The following is an 18,467-nucleotide window of genomic DNA, read 5'->3' as shown; positions in this document are numbered from 1 at the left end:
AAATGGTGAAATACCATAAAAGCAAAGGTGTTTGATGCAGAGGAGAAGGGAGTAGAGTGATACAAATATGGGGGCGATGTGGTCAGGGTTAGGTGGCAGGAAGATGATTGAACAATTCTCCATCATTAAGAAAAAGCTCAGTATAGTTGAGATTGCGCCTTCATCTGCTCAATTAACTGTCTGAACTCTAACTCTATGCTCATCTGCCTAATTTACTGTAAATGGTACACTCATTTTAACAGCAAACTGGATTAGTGAATCTTTCTGTTTTCATTCACGTGTCAGGTAATTCAAACCAGTTTGCCAACATCTCCCTCTTGCTAATTAGCTGAACTCCTTTGACTGAAGGGCCAGTTTCCTTTCAGTAACTGACTCCAAAAGCCCAGACATAAAATTTTCTTCCTGAGCTGCAGATGAGTAGCTTCATGGGGGTTTTTTAGATTTAGATTTATAGCCATTCCTAACCTCCATAAGACTCATTCTTACTAGCAAGAATTTAAGAAGGGCTCTAGAGGTGATTGTAACCTGGCAATTACAGATCGGTAAGTCTAACGTCAGTACCGGGCAAATTAGTTGAAACAATAGTAAAGAATAAAATTGTCAGACACATAGAAGAACATGAATTGTTGTGCAAAAGTCTACATGGTTTCTGTAAAGGAGATCATGTCTTATTAATCTATTAGAGTTCTTTGAGGGGGTCAACACACATGTGGACAAGGGGGATTACTTTGACAAGGTCCCTCACCAAAGGCTCTTACATAAATTAAGTTGTCATGGGATAAGAGGGAAGATCCTTTCGTGGATTGAGAGCTGGTTAAAAGACAGGGAACAAAGGGTAGGAATAAATGGTGAATTTTCAGAATGGAGAGAGGTAACTGGTGGTATTCCCCAAGGGTCAGTTCTAGGACCAATCCTATTCAACTTATTCATAAATGATCTGGAGAAAGGGGTAAACAGCAAGATGGCAAAGTTTTCAGATGATACTAAACTGCTCAAGTTACTTAAGACCAAAGCAGACTGTGAAGAACTTCAAAAAGATCTCACCAAACTAAGTGACTGGGCAACAAAACAACAAATGAAATTTAATGTGGATAAATGTAAAGTGATGCACATTGGAAAAAATAATCCCAACTATACATACAATATGATGGGGGCTAATTTAGCTACAACCAATCAGGAGAAAGATCTTGGAGTCATCGTGGATAGTTCTCTGAAGACATCCACGCAGTGTGCAGCGACAGTCAAAAAAGCAAACAGGATGTTAGGAATCCTTAAAAAAGGGATAGATAATAAGATGGAGAATATTTTATTGCCCTTATATAAATCCATGGTACTCCCACATCTTGAATACTGTGTACAGATTTTGTCCCCTCATCTCAAAAAAGATATACTGGCATTAGAAAAGGTTCAGAAAAGGGCAACTACAAGGATTAGGGGTTTGGAACGAGTCCCATAAGAGGAGAGATTAAAGAGGCTAGGACTTTTCAGCTTGGAAAAGAGGAGACTAAGGGGGGGATACGATAGAGGTATGTAAAATTATGAGTGGTGTGGAGAAAGTGAAAAAGGAAAAGTTATTTACTTGTTCCCATACTATAAGAACTAGGGGCCACCAAATGGGTAGCAGGGTTAAAACAAATAAAAGGAAGTTCTTCTTCACTCAGCGCACAGTCAACCTGTGGAACTCCTTGCCTGAGGAGGTTGTGAAGGCTAGGACTATAACAGGGTTTAAAAGAGAACTGGATAAATTCATGGAGGTTAAGTCCATTAATGCCTATCAGCCAGGATGGGTAAGGAATGGTGACCCTCGCCTCTGTCAGAGGGTGGAGATGGATGGCAGGAGAGAGATCACTTGATCATTACCTGTTAGGTTCACTCCCTCTGGGGCACCTGGCAATGGCCACTGTTGGTAGACAGGATACTGGGTTGGATGGACCTTTGGTCTGACCCAGTATGGCCATTCTTATGTTCCTCTGTTCTTAAGAACCACATGGAGAGCTGCGAGCTGATTCTTCCTTGCCCCCAGACTCAGAGTGCTGCTGCAAGCTTTAGTCTACTTCCTGGACCCAGGCTGAGAGGCCAGTCAGGTTAGAAGTTGCTCCTCCGCAAAACCCTGCCTCATATCCTTGGCCCCCACTGTGCTTCTCAGAGACTCACCAAAATGCTAGAAACCGGCCAATCCTGCAGTTGTAAAACCTCAGTTCTGGGTGTATGGAGTGAGGTTTGGCAGGAGTGTCTGGGTATGGGAGGTCTGGATGCACTGGGGTTGGGCGGATCGGGGAGCAGCTCCCCATACTGTGACCCCTTCCCCCCATAGCTAAGGAGCAATGGGGGCAGGAAGCAGGGGAGGATGCTGAGCTTCCTGCAGGTGGGGGAAGTTTCTGGGGATGGGTCTGCCACAGCCACTCCTTGCAGGGGAGGAGGAAGTCCCATCCTCTCCTGCCTCCAGCCCAGCTGGGACTAGCAGCTGATCGCGGCTCAGGGGAGGAGCCACTGGCTGAGGTGTCCCCAGCCCTGCGGTGATTTACCTCTCCGCCAGCTGCTCTGGGTGCCTGAAACAGTGTACCCGCGCAGCTAGGGAGTGGTGCAGGACTGCTCTCGCAGCTTTCCTTTGCTTCCCTGTCAAAGTCATTTTTCTGCAGGGAAGCAAAGAAATCTGCAGAGGATATGAATTCTGCACATGTGGTGCAGAATTCCCCCAAGAGTAACCTCTGAAACAATGCCTTTGCTTAGATGCAACAAAAATTAGCACATAGCTGCACAGAATGTAAACTCACAGTGCTTGCTCTGAACAGTTACTGATCAAGAACTAAAAATATGTATGGCTCAAAAATATGTATGGCTCTAAATAAATGAAATGTAAGCATTAACGTTTCTAATGTGACAAAGAAAAATGTTTATTTAAAACTAGAGCAGAATTCCCATCCCAGTCCTTTCAAAAAGGGACACCACCAATTCACATATTACTACATGCTTTAATAATTTTAATAGCGACAGTTCTATGTAATCACTTACACATCAGCTACAAATATACTTAAAAATTAACTTTTCCGTATCTCCATCTATTTTGCAGGAACAAACAGTCTGACTTACATGTAGAGAGTTCAAAGTCACACATGTATGATGCATAGTCAAAGCAATGCAATTTTCATACAAAGATGTAATTGTGCATTTTGACAATATTTGAAATAACTTTTATTTTTGTAACTCTTAGCTCAGAGACTGAGCTAGTTTGTTACATCAGATGGTTCAGTGACAAGTTCTCCTAGCAATTGATACCTATTGTCTTGTGATCTCAGAATCAAGATGGAAAATCTCTTGGACATTATTTATCAGAAACACTAGACATGCTCTGTGGAGCCTGTCCCTCAAGCGTGCATGAACCCTAGCATCAGGAACTTGTCTCCTCAGTGCAAAAATCAGCACTTTCCAAACCTCCCAAACCAACAAGACACATGTCTTTACTGAGTGATCTATTAGCTCCAGAAAGTGAATCAGCACAGTACCAGTCTTCATGTGCTGGAATGCATTAAGGGCCTAAGGAGGAAACAGAAAAGTAGAGCAGCCAGACAGAGAAGCCATAAAAGAGGGGAAAGAACAAACGAAGGGAGATGAGACGTACACAAATGAATAGAGTTCAGCAGTACCATTTCAGTAATAGATAAGGATTCTTTTTGATTTCTTCAAATTCCATTTGAAGTGTGGTTCAGTCTCACACTGATTACTGGAGCTTTCCATTGTTGTTTGTTTCCTCCCTACTTAACATCCTCCTCTGCCCCAAATTTCTGCACTGGCTTCCTGTCTACTTCAAATTCAAACTCCTTATCCTCTCCTACAACACCAGACTCATTTACTCACTAATGCCTATCACTCCTTTTGCTGATTCCAATCTTCTCTCCTCATGTCTTCTCCTGTGATAGGCTTTATGCCTTCAATCATGTTGCCCTCATGCTAGGAACACACTTTCCTACCCTCATCCACAGAACTTCCTCTCTTAACAATCCATCACTTCCCTTTCTCATCAGTAATTCCCACAGGCTCCCTGTCCTGAACTGTGATCGTATTTAAACCGTAACAGCTTCAGGACGGGGCATTTGTCTTAACTCTTTGTAAAGAGCCATGTAGATTTATAGCACTATGTACACTTCTAATACAGGTGATTAAAAAAACAGAATTACCACCATATACTTCTCCTCTAGTGTTAAAAGGGGAAGCCAAGACAGAAGGTCATCAGAAGTTACACCTTTCCTTACATTTAAAAAACTAAGGCAGTACTAAAAAAGCAATGTTTCAGAGTTCTGGAAATTGAAATCCAGAGAACTATTCAAGGCATGGGCAATGAAATGAAATCTTGTACAAACATTCTATAGATTTCACTGCATTATTCTACAGGAAATGGCCTTTCTTTGAATGATAAAAGGCATGGTACACTCAGGACTGGCCTTTGGGATACACAGGAAGGATATACCCATTTTGGAAGCTCATTGTCATGGGCCTCTTTTTCCTTAAATATGTAAGACTAGCCATTTTTGTTGCTGAAAACCTTAAAAACAAACTGATTGCTCCATCTGGAAGCCTGACTCAGTTTTTTTTCCTAACAGTCAGTCTTCCATCACAACAACCCAGGGCTGGCACTAAGGGGTGTGTGAAGACCACAAGTCAGGGATCTCTCCATTTTGAAAGGAAACCCTGGAGGCTGGGTAGCTGCCCAGAATGTTGGTGATAGTATTAGGGCCAAAACGTAAGTTGCTTCTCAGCCAGCTAAACTGGCTCCTCTGTTGAGAAGCCAATGTGGAATCTGGCCATGGAAAAGGTGGTCAGTGTGGTGAAGAGAAGTGTAGTCTAGCACAGCGGTTCTCAAACTTGACTGCACCACGACCTCCTTCTGACATCAAAAATTACTACACTACTCTAGGCGGGAGAGGGCCTAAGCCCCGTCATCATGTGTGGGATGGGGTGGTGGGGCTTGGGCCATCCCAGATTCAAGTGCTCAGGCTTCGGCTTCAGCCCCAGACAGCAGAGCTCAGGCTTCGGCTTCAGCCCCAGTGAGTCTAACCTGGCCCTGGCCATCCCATTAAAATAGGGTCGCAACCCACTTTGGGATCCCGACCCACAGTTTGAGAACCACTGGTCTAGCAGACTAAATTTGAAACTTGTTCTACTCCCATCTCTGACACAGACTCTTTGGTCTGACAAATCATATAGCCTTTTAGCACTGCAAATGTTTCCCTTGAACTATCCTGACAAACATCCCATATTTGTTTGTTTGGGAGAAGTGGACAGTTATTCTGCCCATATATATTAATACTTCTGACTATGCTGGATTCTACGGATAATTAATCTGTCAAATTCAGTGCAAATCAGAAAAAGAAAGGCATAACAAGAAACAATGGCTGGAAGTTAAAGAGATACAAATTCAAATTAGAAATATGGCACATTTATTTATTTTATTTAAACAATGAGGATAATTAACCACTGGAACAAACTACCAAGAGAAGCAGTGGCATCCCTTGAGCTCTTCAAATAAAGACTGCAATCCTTTCTGGAAAACATGCTTTAAATCAAACATGTTTCTAGGCTCAATGCAGGAGTAACTGGATTAAAAATTCTATGGCCTGTATTATACAAGCGGTCAGACTAGATGATCTAATGGACCCTTCTGGCCTTTCAGTCTAGTTCTTCATATTTTTAAATTGCTGCACTTCAGCAAAACAGTGTTTTTATTGATACTTGATCTAAAATTCATTCCCATTATTGTTGTTTAGCATCTTTTTATATAAAAAATGGATTCTTACTGCAGAACAATATTTCCCAAGACTTCTCCACACCTCATTCAGCCAAAGCAGAAATTGGGGATGTTTGTGAGATAATTTGTCACCACAGAAACAATTTTGGTGGCACAAATATTGGAGAGTGATATTATGAAATGAGTCAGAGAGAAGACAGATTAGAAAGTAAAAAAGCTCTGGTACACAGTCAAATATCTTGGTAAACAGCAATACAGGAGCCAAAACACAAAACAGGCATGACAATTTAGTGACAATCTGAATTTGTTACCTTTGTTGTATGGAGCTCTAGAAACACTGGCACACAAACTTTATCAAAACCCAAACACCAGCTCAACAGCACTAAAATTCATATCACAATCACAACGGCTGCCTCTGATCAGAGGAGGAACAACGAATAAGCCACCATGCAGGCCCACTTGATCTTTACATTGACAGAATCTCAAAGCAGTTGCTTGCGTACGACTGCTTTAGACAATGTCAGTTATTACATTTGTCTTGCATTACCTCTTGACCTCAAATACTAGATGCACATAATACACTTAAGTAGTGTGATATTCTGTTTTCTTAACTGGAATTAAGAGATCAAACAGTTTTATTTAGCACTATTTGCCTCCTTTTCAAACAACGCCAGGAATTCAATCTTGAGCAAACACACACACAAATAAACCATGAGATTCCAACACACACCATACAAAATTATTCCTGATGTGTGTCAGACATGAATATTCATGAGAGTTTTACTAGATTATTAAAATTTGATTCCATTCACGTGAGTAGGCAGATTTAATTAACGTATTTGGTATAGCAAACTTCTATTTGACATCTTGTTGCATATTCATTTGGCTGTCAGTGTTACTGAAGAGACAGGATATGAATTATCTCCTGAAAGGTCATGCAATTAATTACCACCCAGTCACAAGGAGTATAACATAAAATAGGTAAGCAAAAATTCATAAGACAGTTGTTAGGAAGACACGCCACATTTTACTTCAGTTCAGAAAACGTAAGAAAAATTTCCACTATTTATTCTCTATCAAATGTCAACTAAGCTTTTACTGTCCATTGGTAATCCAAAAAGTATTTAGATTATCAGGAGTCATGCTGCAGATTTTTAAATGCAGCAACTGAAGCTGCTTTTCACTTAACTTATCACTTAATTGAAAAATAGCTTTGCAGTATTTAATACAGGTCTTGGCTGACTATAAGCACCTTAAATCCTGGCATTTAAACTGCCTAGATTAGGTCTTTATTCATAGGAAACAGCAACAACATTTGAATTTGCTGATCCTATGGAAAGATTGTCATAGTCCCTTTAAAGTAAAACTATTTAAAAGGATATTTAGACTTTAAAAAATTCACCATGGAGCAACAAAATCTCCCCAACTAGGGATTTACTGTGACTGTCATGAAGTGGTACTATATGGTACAAATCCATTTAATTTGACCAGTTTATTAGTCTTAATTTGCATGGCATTGAAATATCTTCACTGGTTTGTGAAATGCATATATTCTCACGCTCTCACTTTTTTTTTTTTAAAGGTAATTATTTTTTAGCCAACACCAAGTAAACGGTACATGATTTGGCTTAAAGACTCAATTATTATATTTCTGTAAGAATGAATGAACACATGCACCAAAAAACAGAAGTGAAATATGAGAAATTCTACAGCTCATTTACCTGGACCTCATTTGTCCTCCGTTTGATAGTATCCTCTTTCTCCTTCAGTTCCTGTTCCACATTATTCTTTTCCCTAGAAGACCAACAAAATATGCAAGAATACTTAAGAACATCAGTTACAGCAGGTACACTTATCCAGCCCCCTAATCCTGTCTCTCTTTTTAAATACATAGTGAAACATTAAATAAAGAAAAAAATTTAGGGTGTCTCTGTTCCTTAAATTATTTACAAAGCAGATGATTATATATATCTGCCCAGCATAAAAAAGCCTTCTCATTGAAAAATGGTTAGGTGAAAAGAATAGCTCAAAAAAGGAAGGGTGGGGGGGAATCAATGAAATACTGTCTTCAGTGATCTCACTGTTGCCATGGAGCAATTGTCTAATGAAGACTGCTGGGAAAAGTGGGAGGGATTGCATCAGCTTCCATACATTTAACCCTTGGAAACACAGGTAAAAACACTAGGAAACAATTCACAGCACCAGGGAACCAAGTCATCAGCTAGTAAGTTTAGCTGTACTCAAATAGTTTTTGGTACCATTTACTGAGAAGTTTAGAGACAAAGCAAAAATGCTAGTTTGACTTTAACCAGATGAACCCAGAGACCCCATACAGATATGTGCTGTGTCACATCAAATCTGCTTCTATAGAAATATATTCAAGATTGAGTAACAGTGATTACTGATAGCTGGACAATGATCACTGATAAATTCATAGCTATCATTGATAACAACAGTAATAGAAAAAACCCAAGTCAGACAAAATATTTCCTTTTTAAACATATAAGCAAGTGTTTATTTCTGAGCGAGAAATGCAACTCTCCTTTTGTTTGTGGCTGTACAGTGACATCCCAGGCTTAACAAAGCAGTTTTTGTTAAAGTTGTGTACAAATTAAGTTATTTCCTCAATAGATCAATTTATTTTTACTCTATGGATTTTTTCTTTTTACATTTGTTAATTCTAGAACACATATACAAACAGAAGAAAAACAGAAGCTTACCTTTCACTCCACCTCCCTACACTTATTTTTTTAATCACAGAGAACACTGGAGTAGGCTTGAGCAATTATTTATTGGGGCTGTCAAGCGATAAAAAAATTAAGCACAATTAAATCGCATGATTAAAAAATTAAGCGCAAATAATCACACTGTTAAACAATAATAGAATGCTTTTTATTTAAATATTTTTGGATGTTTCCTACATTTTCAAATATATTGATTTCAATTACAACACAGAACACAAAGTGTACACAGCTCACTTAATATTTATATTTTATTACAAATATTTGCACTGTAAAAAACAAAAGAAATAATATTTTTCAATTCCCCCATTGCAGGTCCTGCAGTGCAATCTCTTTACCATGAAAGTGGAACTTACAAATGTAGAATGTATAAAAAACACCTGCATTCAAAAATAAAAAAGAATGTAAAACTTTAGAGTCTACAACTCCACTCAGTCCTCCTCCTTGTTCAGTTGATCATGCAGACAAAAAAAGTCTGTTTACATTTGCAGAAAATAATGCTGCTCCCTTCCTGTTTACAATGTCACCTGGAAGTGAGAACAGGCATTTGCATGGCACTGTTGTGGCCGGCATTGCAAGATATTTACGTGCCACATTCACAAAAGATTTATATGCTCCTTCATGCTTCAACCACCATTCCAGAGGACATGCATCCATGCTGATGATGGGTTCTGTGCGATAACGATCCAAAGCAGTGCAGAACGATGCATGCTCAATCTCATCATCTGAGTCAGATGCAATCAGCAGAAAGTTGATTTTCTTTTTTGGTGGTTTGGGTTCTGTAGTTTTCACATTAGAGTGTTGCTCTTCTAAGACTTCTGAAAGCATGCTCCACACCCTCTCCCTCTCAGATTTTGGAAGGCACTTCAGATTCTTATACCTTGGGTCGAGTGCTGTAGTTATCTTTAGAAATTTCACATTGGTACCTTCTTTGCATTTTGTCAAATTAGCAGTGAAAGTTTTCTTAAAACGAACAAGTGCTCGGTGTTCAATCTGAGACTGCTATAAAATGAAATAAATGGCAGAATGCGGGTAAAACACAGAGCAGGAGACATACAATTCTCCCCTAAGGAGTTCAGTCACAAATTTAATTAACAGACTCTTTTTTTTAACGAGCATCATCAGCATGGAAGCACGTCATCTGGAACACTGGCTGAAGCATGAAGAGACATATGAATCTTTAGTGCATCTGGCATGTAAATATCTTGCAACGCTGACTACAGTAGTGCCATGTGAACACCTGCTCTCACTTTCTGCTTCCAGAGTAACAGCCATGTTAGTCTGTATTCGCAAAAAGAAAAGGAGTACTTGTGGCACCTTAGAGACTAACCAATTTATTTGAGCATGAGCTTTCGTGAGTACTCCTTTTCTTTTCACTTTCTGGTGACATTGTAAACAAGAAGAGGGCAGCATTATCTCCCCTAAATGTAAACAAACTTGTTTTTCTTAGCAATTGGCTGAACAAGAAGTAGGACTGAGTGGACTTGTAGGCGCGAAAGTTTTACATTTTGTTTCTGAGTGCAGTTATGTAAAAAAAAATCTACATTTGTAAGTTGCACTTTCATGATGAAGAGATCACACTACAATACTTGTATGAGGTGAATTGAAAAATACTATTTATTTTATCATTTTTACAGTGCAATATTTGTAAAACTAAATGTACAGTGTTCACTTTATACTTCGGATTCTGTGTTGAAATTGAAATAGATATATCTGAAAACTTAGAAAAACATCCAAAAATATTTAACAAATTTCAATTGGTATTCTATTGTTTAATAGTGCAATTAAAACTGCAATTAATTGTGATTCATTTTTTAAATTGTGATTACTTATATTGTGGCAGCATCTAGAGCAGTGATACAAAGACTGTGGCTCTCAAGCTGAAAGTGGCGCCTGCAGCTCTTTACAGCACATGATATGAAAACACTGATTTAATTATTAACCAGTCTAAATTATTAGACAATCAGGATGTTTTTACTATGTTATTAACCAATTGTAGTTGATAAAATAATAATACTTGGTCAGTCATTTTGCTGAGAGAATTTGTATATTTCCCCATCAACTGTTTAAATATGAATATATAGTATTACAGTAAATCAAACAATGAATTCACACTACTGTGGCTCTCTGGGGTAATGCTGATGGCTAATTTGACCCCTGAACCACCAAGGTCTCAGTATCACTGATCTAGAGACTTCACTCAGGATCAGGACCTGATTCTACCAGCTGAAGCACAACACACAAGACAGTCCCTGCCCCAGAGGAGCTAACATTCTGAACAGTCAAAGAACAGCATGTGGGAAAGGACTACAAAATACGAGTGAAGTGTCCAGGATGATCTGGCATGCATTTTATTATTTTATTTTTTTACTAATGTGTTTAAAAATTAATTTTAGTAAACAGGCAAGGACGAGATGGTGAGTAAGTATGAGGTGAAGGTGGAGAGAGGAAAACAGCAGGAAAGGAGAGAAGGATTGTGAGGATCATGTATGACAGAAAGAGTAAGGATGGCAGTGAGAAAGAGAGCCAGGAAGAGGGGCAGGAAAAAGTTGGGGCAAACCATTAGGTCAGACTATAGAAAATAATATCCAGACATCTCATCTTGTGGCTTCCAGAGGCTGAGAGAGAGTATATGTGGTCTGTTTGTGCAACTCTGCCAGAGACTGGAGAAAGTAGTCAAAAAACAGGAGCCAAAACAGGGCATGACTATACTCCTGATGGCTAGTGGGGAAAGTCTCTGTTACACCTGGAGAATGGCTCCACCCCCTGGAGGCCCTGCTCTGCTTCTCCCACACATGTGGATGGGGAGAAAAGGGGAGGCTTCTCAGGCAGCTCCCCCTGCCCATGTTAAGAAGCGGTGATGGCTGGGTCTGTCACTACCCCAGTGCTCCTTCCAGATATTTTAGATAAACTCATCTACCCACGAGGTAAAGGAATGCCTTAATTAACAGCAACAGGTTGTTTCCAATCCCTCACTGGTGGTGGTCCCATTACCCCCCCCACACACACACACTTTTTTAATTCCACAACTACACTCCCTTTCCTGAATCCTCCCCTCTCCACTAACTTAGTCTGGATACTACCAACAAAATAAGCACTTACGGTCTATTACACAAGTTCTCCAATCTTGGGGTTATGTACAAAGACTGCCTGGTAATTCTGCCCACCCTCTTTACTTCTACAATCTTTTCTTAAAATCTTGATAGAAACCCTTTATCATTACAACAACTGTTCCACACACACACACACCTCTCCAAAGAATTCCATCTGCTTTTCTTCTGTGGTATTTATAATAAAACTTGTCAGCTTAGAAGTTCACACAAATTCAGAGCTTGTCTACAGATTAAGTGTACAAATTCCAGGCGATCATCTTAATAAAGGTGCATATGTATCCTACTTTCTACTGAAAGGACAAGTATCAAGCAGCACAAGACAATATGCCTATGCTCAAGCCTCTACTAACCAACAGAAAGAAAAAGGAAGATTATAATTCCCCTTTCCACACACCAGTAATAGTTAAAATCTTATGTTGCACAAATGAATCTAACACCTTTTAGACCCAACAGAAAACCATGGCAATATGATGCCAGCACTTCAACAAAGAGCGACCATAGTGAATCTAACAGACAAAACAGCATATGCTAATAGTTTACTCAATTACAATTAGGCTTTAAAAATATTAAATTCTGTTAACAAATTCTAAAGAAACCATTTGTGAGTAACTAAGATATAAGATTGATGTAGTTCTCCTTTACCTACCTCTGCAGATCAACTATCTCATTGTTTAAAGTATCAAGCTCTTTAATTGCAGAAAAATCTGCCACCGGAGTCAGTCCTAGAGAGCTCTGTAAAATAGAAAATAAATACCTTAATTTAATTTATAGAATATAAACTAGACTGACTTAGTATTGAGCTCTAGCTAACAAATAAAACGTACACTTAATTCTAAGCCTATTCTTATAGAACAGCCCCTCTCCACCACCACTACAGTGAAACTCTTATGAAAACCACCAGAACTTTCAACTTGCTATTACAAAGTTTGGCTGAAATAAAAATGTAGTGGGTGTACAAATGGTACTGCATTTTGCAGACCTATTTTATTCCATGACCAAGATGCTTAATACTACCACTGTACTGGCAATGGAACAGACCTAGAGAAAATGCTTCTCAGTCTTAAATAACTACCAGTAAATTTTGGAGCAACAATGACAGGCTCAGGAAAAAGTGGTGTCCACTCCTGTTTGGGCAAGGAGGAGGAGATGGTGGTGATGTCAAGGGGACCTATCAGTCTAACCAAAGGCACTATCATGATAATTAAGTCAAAGTTCTGATTGATGTCTCCGAATTACAAATTAACACAACCCAAGCCAATACAAAAATTAGCAACTGTTTCTAATATATAAAGGCTTAAAGATCAAAGGCTTTAAATAAAAAAAATATAAAACACTACATTATTCACAAAATACGACTACTGTCAAACTATATTATCTGCCATAATTCAAACACTTGTTTCTCCTGCAAAAGTGTGTTATTGCATGAACTCTTCCAGAGAAGCTCAGAACCCTTATTTTAAGCCTTGACATGCAAAAACCTTCACATATACTTTACTTTTAAAAAGCTATTTGATAATTAATGCTGAGCTAGTTTTCTATTAATGATTTTAGTTTTGCTATTAATTTAAAACGATATTTCCGGCTCACCTTTTAAGGTTTACAGAAGACTATTGCTTGGAGGATAATTGAAATTTGTATAATAGCTTATACATACAGGGACACTCAGAAAAATTTATCTGAACTAACTAAAGGTATTAATTTAAAGTGAATTGGTTAAACTGCATTAAGCCCTTGTGTGAACATACTTATTCAGAATTACAGTATTTTAAATTAGATTAATCTTAACTCACTTTGAAAGTAAATTAAAATGAAGTGGATTAAGGCCCCTTTAATTCTGAATAAGTATCGCCACACATTGGCTTAATGCAGTTTAACAAATCCATTTTAAATTCACACTTTCAGTTAATTCAGATTTTTCTGAGGGTCTCGATACAGACAAACCCCAAAGCATGATGCTTTGAGCTGGACAGCAAGGCCACCCCACACACACACCCTGAAGTGGTGGCTCCTGTCCTGAGGAGCTGGGGCTGGCTCCCCACTTTGATAATTGTGACCTGGCACATGTGATCTCAGTGTCACTCAGCTTTGCCCTGCCAATCTCTGTCATCATGGATGAGCTGCTGAACCAAATCTGAGTGAGTTCTGTTGCCCCCAGGGCCTTCTCTGCACCAGGCCAGGAGAAGAGGATGTTTGCTTAGGCCAGGACCCAGTGATAGGTTAATCCCTGTAGAACCTCCCTGTAACCCACCATCTGGAAAACGCTGGACTAGAGAGACCAAAGACTGCAGCCATGCTTTAGCAAACATTGTATTAATTCTAGGGTACCCTATTTGCATATGGAGGTTTCCTACATATCCCACTGGTTTCCTTAAACAGGGCTTGGATTATCTCCTTATTCATCCAAAGGATAAAATTTTCTGCCCAAGAACAAATACAAAGCTGTGAAGTGTAACTTCGTAAGAGTCATTTTTAAGTGCAGTCTCACCTAACACAAGTAATAGGGCAACTTTTAGCTTTGAAGTTTTAGGACTCTCAATATTTTAGAGCCAGAAAGAATAAAATGATGTTCACTTTGTTAACATTACATAAAGTCCTGAACAACAGTAACTTGCAAAAGCAATCATATATGCAGGGGAAAAAAGTGTGTACATAAATCTAAATAGCCCCTGGCGTAAAATTGGAACCATGCATTAGCTAAATATATTTTCTATAAAGAAATGAAAACTGCATGAAATTTTGAATTGTAATTATGGCAATTAGAATGCATTCTCTTGCGTGTATGATTTTTTTTTTTTAAATTGAGAAAATAAGAGCTTGCGTTTAATTTCAGTTCTATTCTGAAAAGGGACTTAACACAGCATTGTGTAGTTCCTTGTTCATTGTGTTCCAGTGACTCCAGATCAAACATGCTAAACTTACAAGAAAAGTGTTTTTTTCTAAATTCACAAACTCTGGTCTGGTAGTGCCCCCCTCCCTACCCCCACCTTCTCATGCATCACCAGTTATAGAGATTCCTTTTTTAAAGTTTATTTTTATTGTTTTGCATATAAAATATTAACGTAACGTAACGAAACAAAACATACATAAATACATGCACAAGTTGAAAATACCATATAAATAACAAAATTCAATGTACATTATTTGTAAAGCCTGGGAAAACTGCAACAAACCAACCAACTAAGAAAACCTAAACCTGTAGGGGACATGCAGGGCCGTTACACAGATTCTGCAGGCTAAATTATACCTGGTTTATACCAAAAAGAAAAGGAGCACTTGTGGCACCTAAGAGACTAACCAATTTATTTGAGCTAAGCTTTCGTGAGCTACAGCTCACTTCATCGGATGCATACTGTGGAAAGTACAGAAGATGTTTTATACACACAAACCATGAAAAAATGGGTGATCATCACTACAAAAGGTTTTCTCTCCCCCCACCCCACTCTCTTGCTGGTAATAAGCTATTACCAGCAGGAGAGTGGGGTGGGGGGAGAGATACCAGCAGGAGAGTGGGGTGGGGGAGAGAAAACCTTTTGTAGTGATAATCCACCCATTTTTTCATGGTTTGTGTGTATAAAAACATCTTCTGTACTTTCCACAGTACGCATCCGATGAAGTGAGCTGTAGCTCACGAAAGCTTATGCTCAAATAAATTGGTTAGTCTCTAAGGTGCCACAAGTGCTCCTTTTCTTTTTGCAAATACAGACTAACATGGCTGTTACTCTGAAACCTGGTTTATACCAGTAACTGAACTGAAGTGTAATCCAGCTTGACTTTCAAATTCCCAAGTGGAGCTGTTTGGCCTGGCAGCTCGAAAAGCAAACCTCTTTTTTTCTTCTAAATTGCACATATTTGGTATGAGAGCGAGTGAAAGAAATTCAGAACCCTTCAGTGCTGTTGTTACACTCTAACTGCACACACTTTTTGTAATGCTTATAAATTTGGAGATTACAGAATAGAGTCAGGTAGAGTCAGTATTAGGTAGAGTCAGGCAGGGTACAATGGTGGTGTTGTCCAGGTTTGGCCACACAAACGTGGCAATTCACTTCAAACAGGACATGAACATAAGAGCGGCCATACTGGGTCAGACCAAAGGTCCAGCTAGCCCAGTATCCTGTCTTCCAAGAGTGGCCAATGCCAGATGCCCCAGAGGGAGTGAACAGAACAGATAATCATCAAGTGATCCATCCCCTGTCTCCCATACCCAGATTCTGGCAAGCAGAGGCTAGGGACACCATCCCTGCTAATCCTGGCTAATAGCCATTAATGGACCTATCCACAGATTGACTGCATCATGTGAAGAAATACTTGCTTTTGTTTGTTTTGAACCTGATGGCTAAATGAAATTAATAGTGACCCCCTCGTTCTTGCATTATGAGAAGTAGTAAATAAAACTTCCTTATTTACTTTCTCCACACGAGTCATGATTTTATAGAGCTCAATCATATCACCCGTTAGTCGTCTCTTCTCCAAGCTGAAAAGTCCCAATGTTATTAATCTCTCCTCATACATAAGCTGTTCCATACCCCTCATCATTTTTGCTGCCCTTTTCTGAACCTTTTCCAATTCCAATATTTCTTTTTTTGAGATAGGGCGACCACCTCTGCACACAGTATTCAAGATGTGGACGTACTATGGATTTATGTAGAGGCAAAATGATATTTTCTATCTTATTATCTAACCCTTTCTTAATGATTCCCAACATCGTTAGCTTTTTTGACTGCTGCCCCACATTGAGTGGATGTTTTCACAGAACTATCCACAATGACTTCAAGATCTCTCTTGAGTAGTAACAGCAAATTTAGACCCCATCATTTTATAGGTATAGTTGGGATTATGTTTTCCAGTGTGCATTACTTTGCATTTATCCACATTGAATTTCATCTGCCATTTTGTTGCCCTGTCACCCCATTTTGAGAGATCCCTTTATAGCTCTTTGCAGTCTGCCTGGGACTTAACTATCTTGAGTAGTTTTGTATCATCTGTAAATGTTGCCACCTCACTGTTTACCCACTTTTCCAGAACATTTATGAATATGTTGAATAGGACTGGATCCAGTACTGACCCCTGGGGGCCACCACTATTTACCTCTCTCCATTCTGAAAACTGACCATTTATTCTCACCCTTTGTTTCCTATCTCTTAACCAGTTACCACTCCATGAGAGGATCTTCCCTCTTATCCCATGACACCTTACTTGTTTAAGAGCCTTTGGTGAGGAAACTTATCAAAGGCTTTCTGAAAATCTAAGTACATTATATCCACAGGATCCCCCTTGTCCACATTCTTGTTGACCCCCTCAAAGAATTCTAGCAGATTGATGAGGCATGATTTCCCTTGACAAAAACCATGTTGCCTCTTCCCCAACAAATTATGTTCATCTACGTGTCTGACAATTTTGTTCTTTACTATAGTTTCAACCAGTTTGCCCGGTACTGAAGTCAGGCTAACTGGCCTGTCATTGCCAGAATCACCTCTGGAGCCCTTTTTAAAAATTGGCGTCACATTAGCCAAGGACATGCAAGGCCCCTGCAGCTCTAAGACTACTGCCTCTCAAATCCAGACTTTTGGTCATAATCAAAATGCACAATTGTTTTTCACAGATCAGGATTCCCAGTGAACTAGGATTTCTGATGGCATTTGAACTCATTCAAAAACTGAAATGAATACTTTTTAAACAGTTCTTTTAGGCTGCAGAGCAGCGCACTGGTAGCCATGTAAGTCTGCTGTAAATTAGATCAGCCCCAGGGATCTACCCACACAGAACTCACGGCAGGATCAGAGCTTTACTTGCCTTTTCTCCACGGGGGCAATCAATTCAAAAGCCCTTCCATTATCTCTGACCTCTTTAGAGGTTTGAAGATGTTTAAAGGCCTGGATCCACCCTGCTAAAAGACCTTTAAGGCTTTTTTAGAAATGGCTGAGGAGATGATGGATCCTGAAAGGCACTCGCCTCTCTCCAAGACACAGTATTCCATCGAGTCTCTTCTTGAGATCCCCTCTAAGAACAAAATCCTCCTCTAATATTAAGAGTTGACTAATTGACAGATCTCAAAAAGCTGTTTTCAGTGGGGAACTGTCACAAAGTAGGGGTGACTCTAGTGGGGTTCTGCAGGGATCAGTACTATGCCCAATACTGTTCAATATTTTCATCAGTGATCTAGAAGTAAATATAAAATCACTGCTGATTAAATTTAAGGATGAGACAGAGTGGTGGAGAGATATATACTGAGAAGGACAGGGCAGTCACATACAGCAATCTGACAGGTTTCAGAGTAACAGCCGTGTTAGTCTGTATTCGCAAAAAGAAAAGGAGTACTTGTGGCACCTTAGATACTAACCAATTTATTTGAGCATAAGCTTTCGTGAGCTACAGCTCACTTCATCGGATGCATACTGTGGAAACTGCAGAAGACATTATATACACAGAGACCATGAAATAATACCTCCTCCCACCCCACTCTCCTGCTGGTAATAGCTTATCTAAAGTGATCACTCTCCTTACAATGTGTATGATAAACACCCATTTTTTCATGGTCTGTGTGTGTATAAATCTCCTGACTGTATTTTCCACTTTATGCATCCGATGAAGTGAACTGTAGCTCACGAAAGCTTATGTTCAAATAAATTGGTTAGTCTCTAAGGTGCCACAAGTACTCCTTTTCTTTTTGCGAATACAGCAATCTGGATCACATGGTAAATTGGACACATTCAAAATTCATTTTAATGCAGCCAAATGCAAAGTTATACCTCTCGGAACAAGGAATTCAGGCCATACCTACACAACGGGGGACTGTATCATGGAAAAGGATTTGGGGGTATTGTGGACAAGCAATTCAACAGGAGCTCTCAATGAGATACTGTGGCAAAAATA

General features: G+C 39.3%; 1 protein-coding gene across 7 annotated transcripts in view; it reads right to left on the bottom strand.

Moving 5' to 3' along the window:
* The window catches only part of EPS15 (epidermal growth factor receptor pathway substrate 15), a 111,268-nt gene that overhangs the window by 32,510 nt on the left and 60,291 nt on the right, over positions 1-18,467 (bottom strand). For all 7 annotated transcript variants that reach the window (XM_073357728.1, XM_073357727.1, XM_073357729.1 and 4 more), the window contains exons 12-13: positions 12,244-12,329; positions 7,465-7,537 (exon numbers count right to left, since the gene is read on the bottom strand). In XM_073357728.1, the coding sequence (XP_073213829.1) occupies positions 7,465-7,537; positions 12,244-12,329 (159 nt within the window). The remainder of the gene's footprint in view (positions 1-7,464; positions 7,538-12,243; positions 12,330-18,467) is intronic.

The sequence above is a fragment of the Lepidochelys kempii genome, chromosome 8 (genome assembly GCF_965140265.1).
Source record: "Lepidochelys kempii isolate rLepKem1 chromosome 8, rLepKem1.hap2, whole genome shotgun sequence".
Classification (NCBI taxonomy): Eukaryota; Metazoa; Chordata; order Testudines; family Cheloniidae; genus Lepidochelys; species Lepidochelys kempii.
The sequence above is the reverse complement of the archived record's forward strand: the minus strand, read 5'-3'. Positions and strand labels throughout refer to the sequence as shown.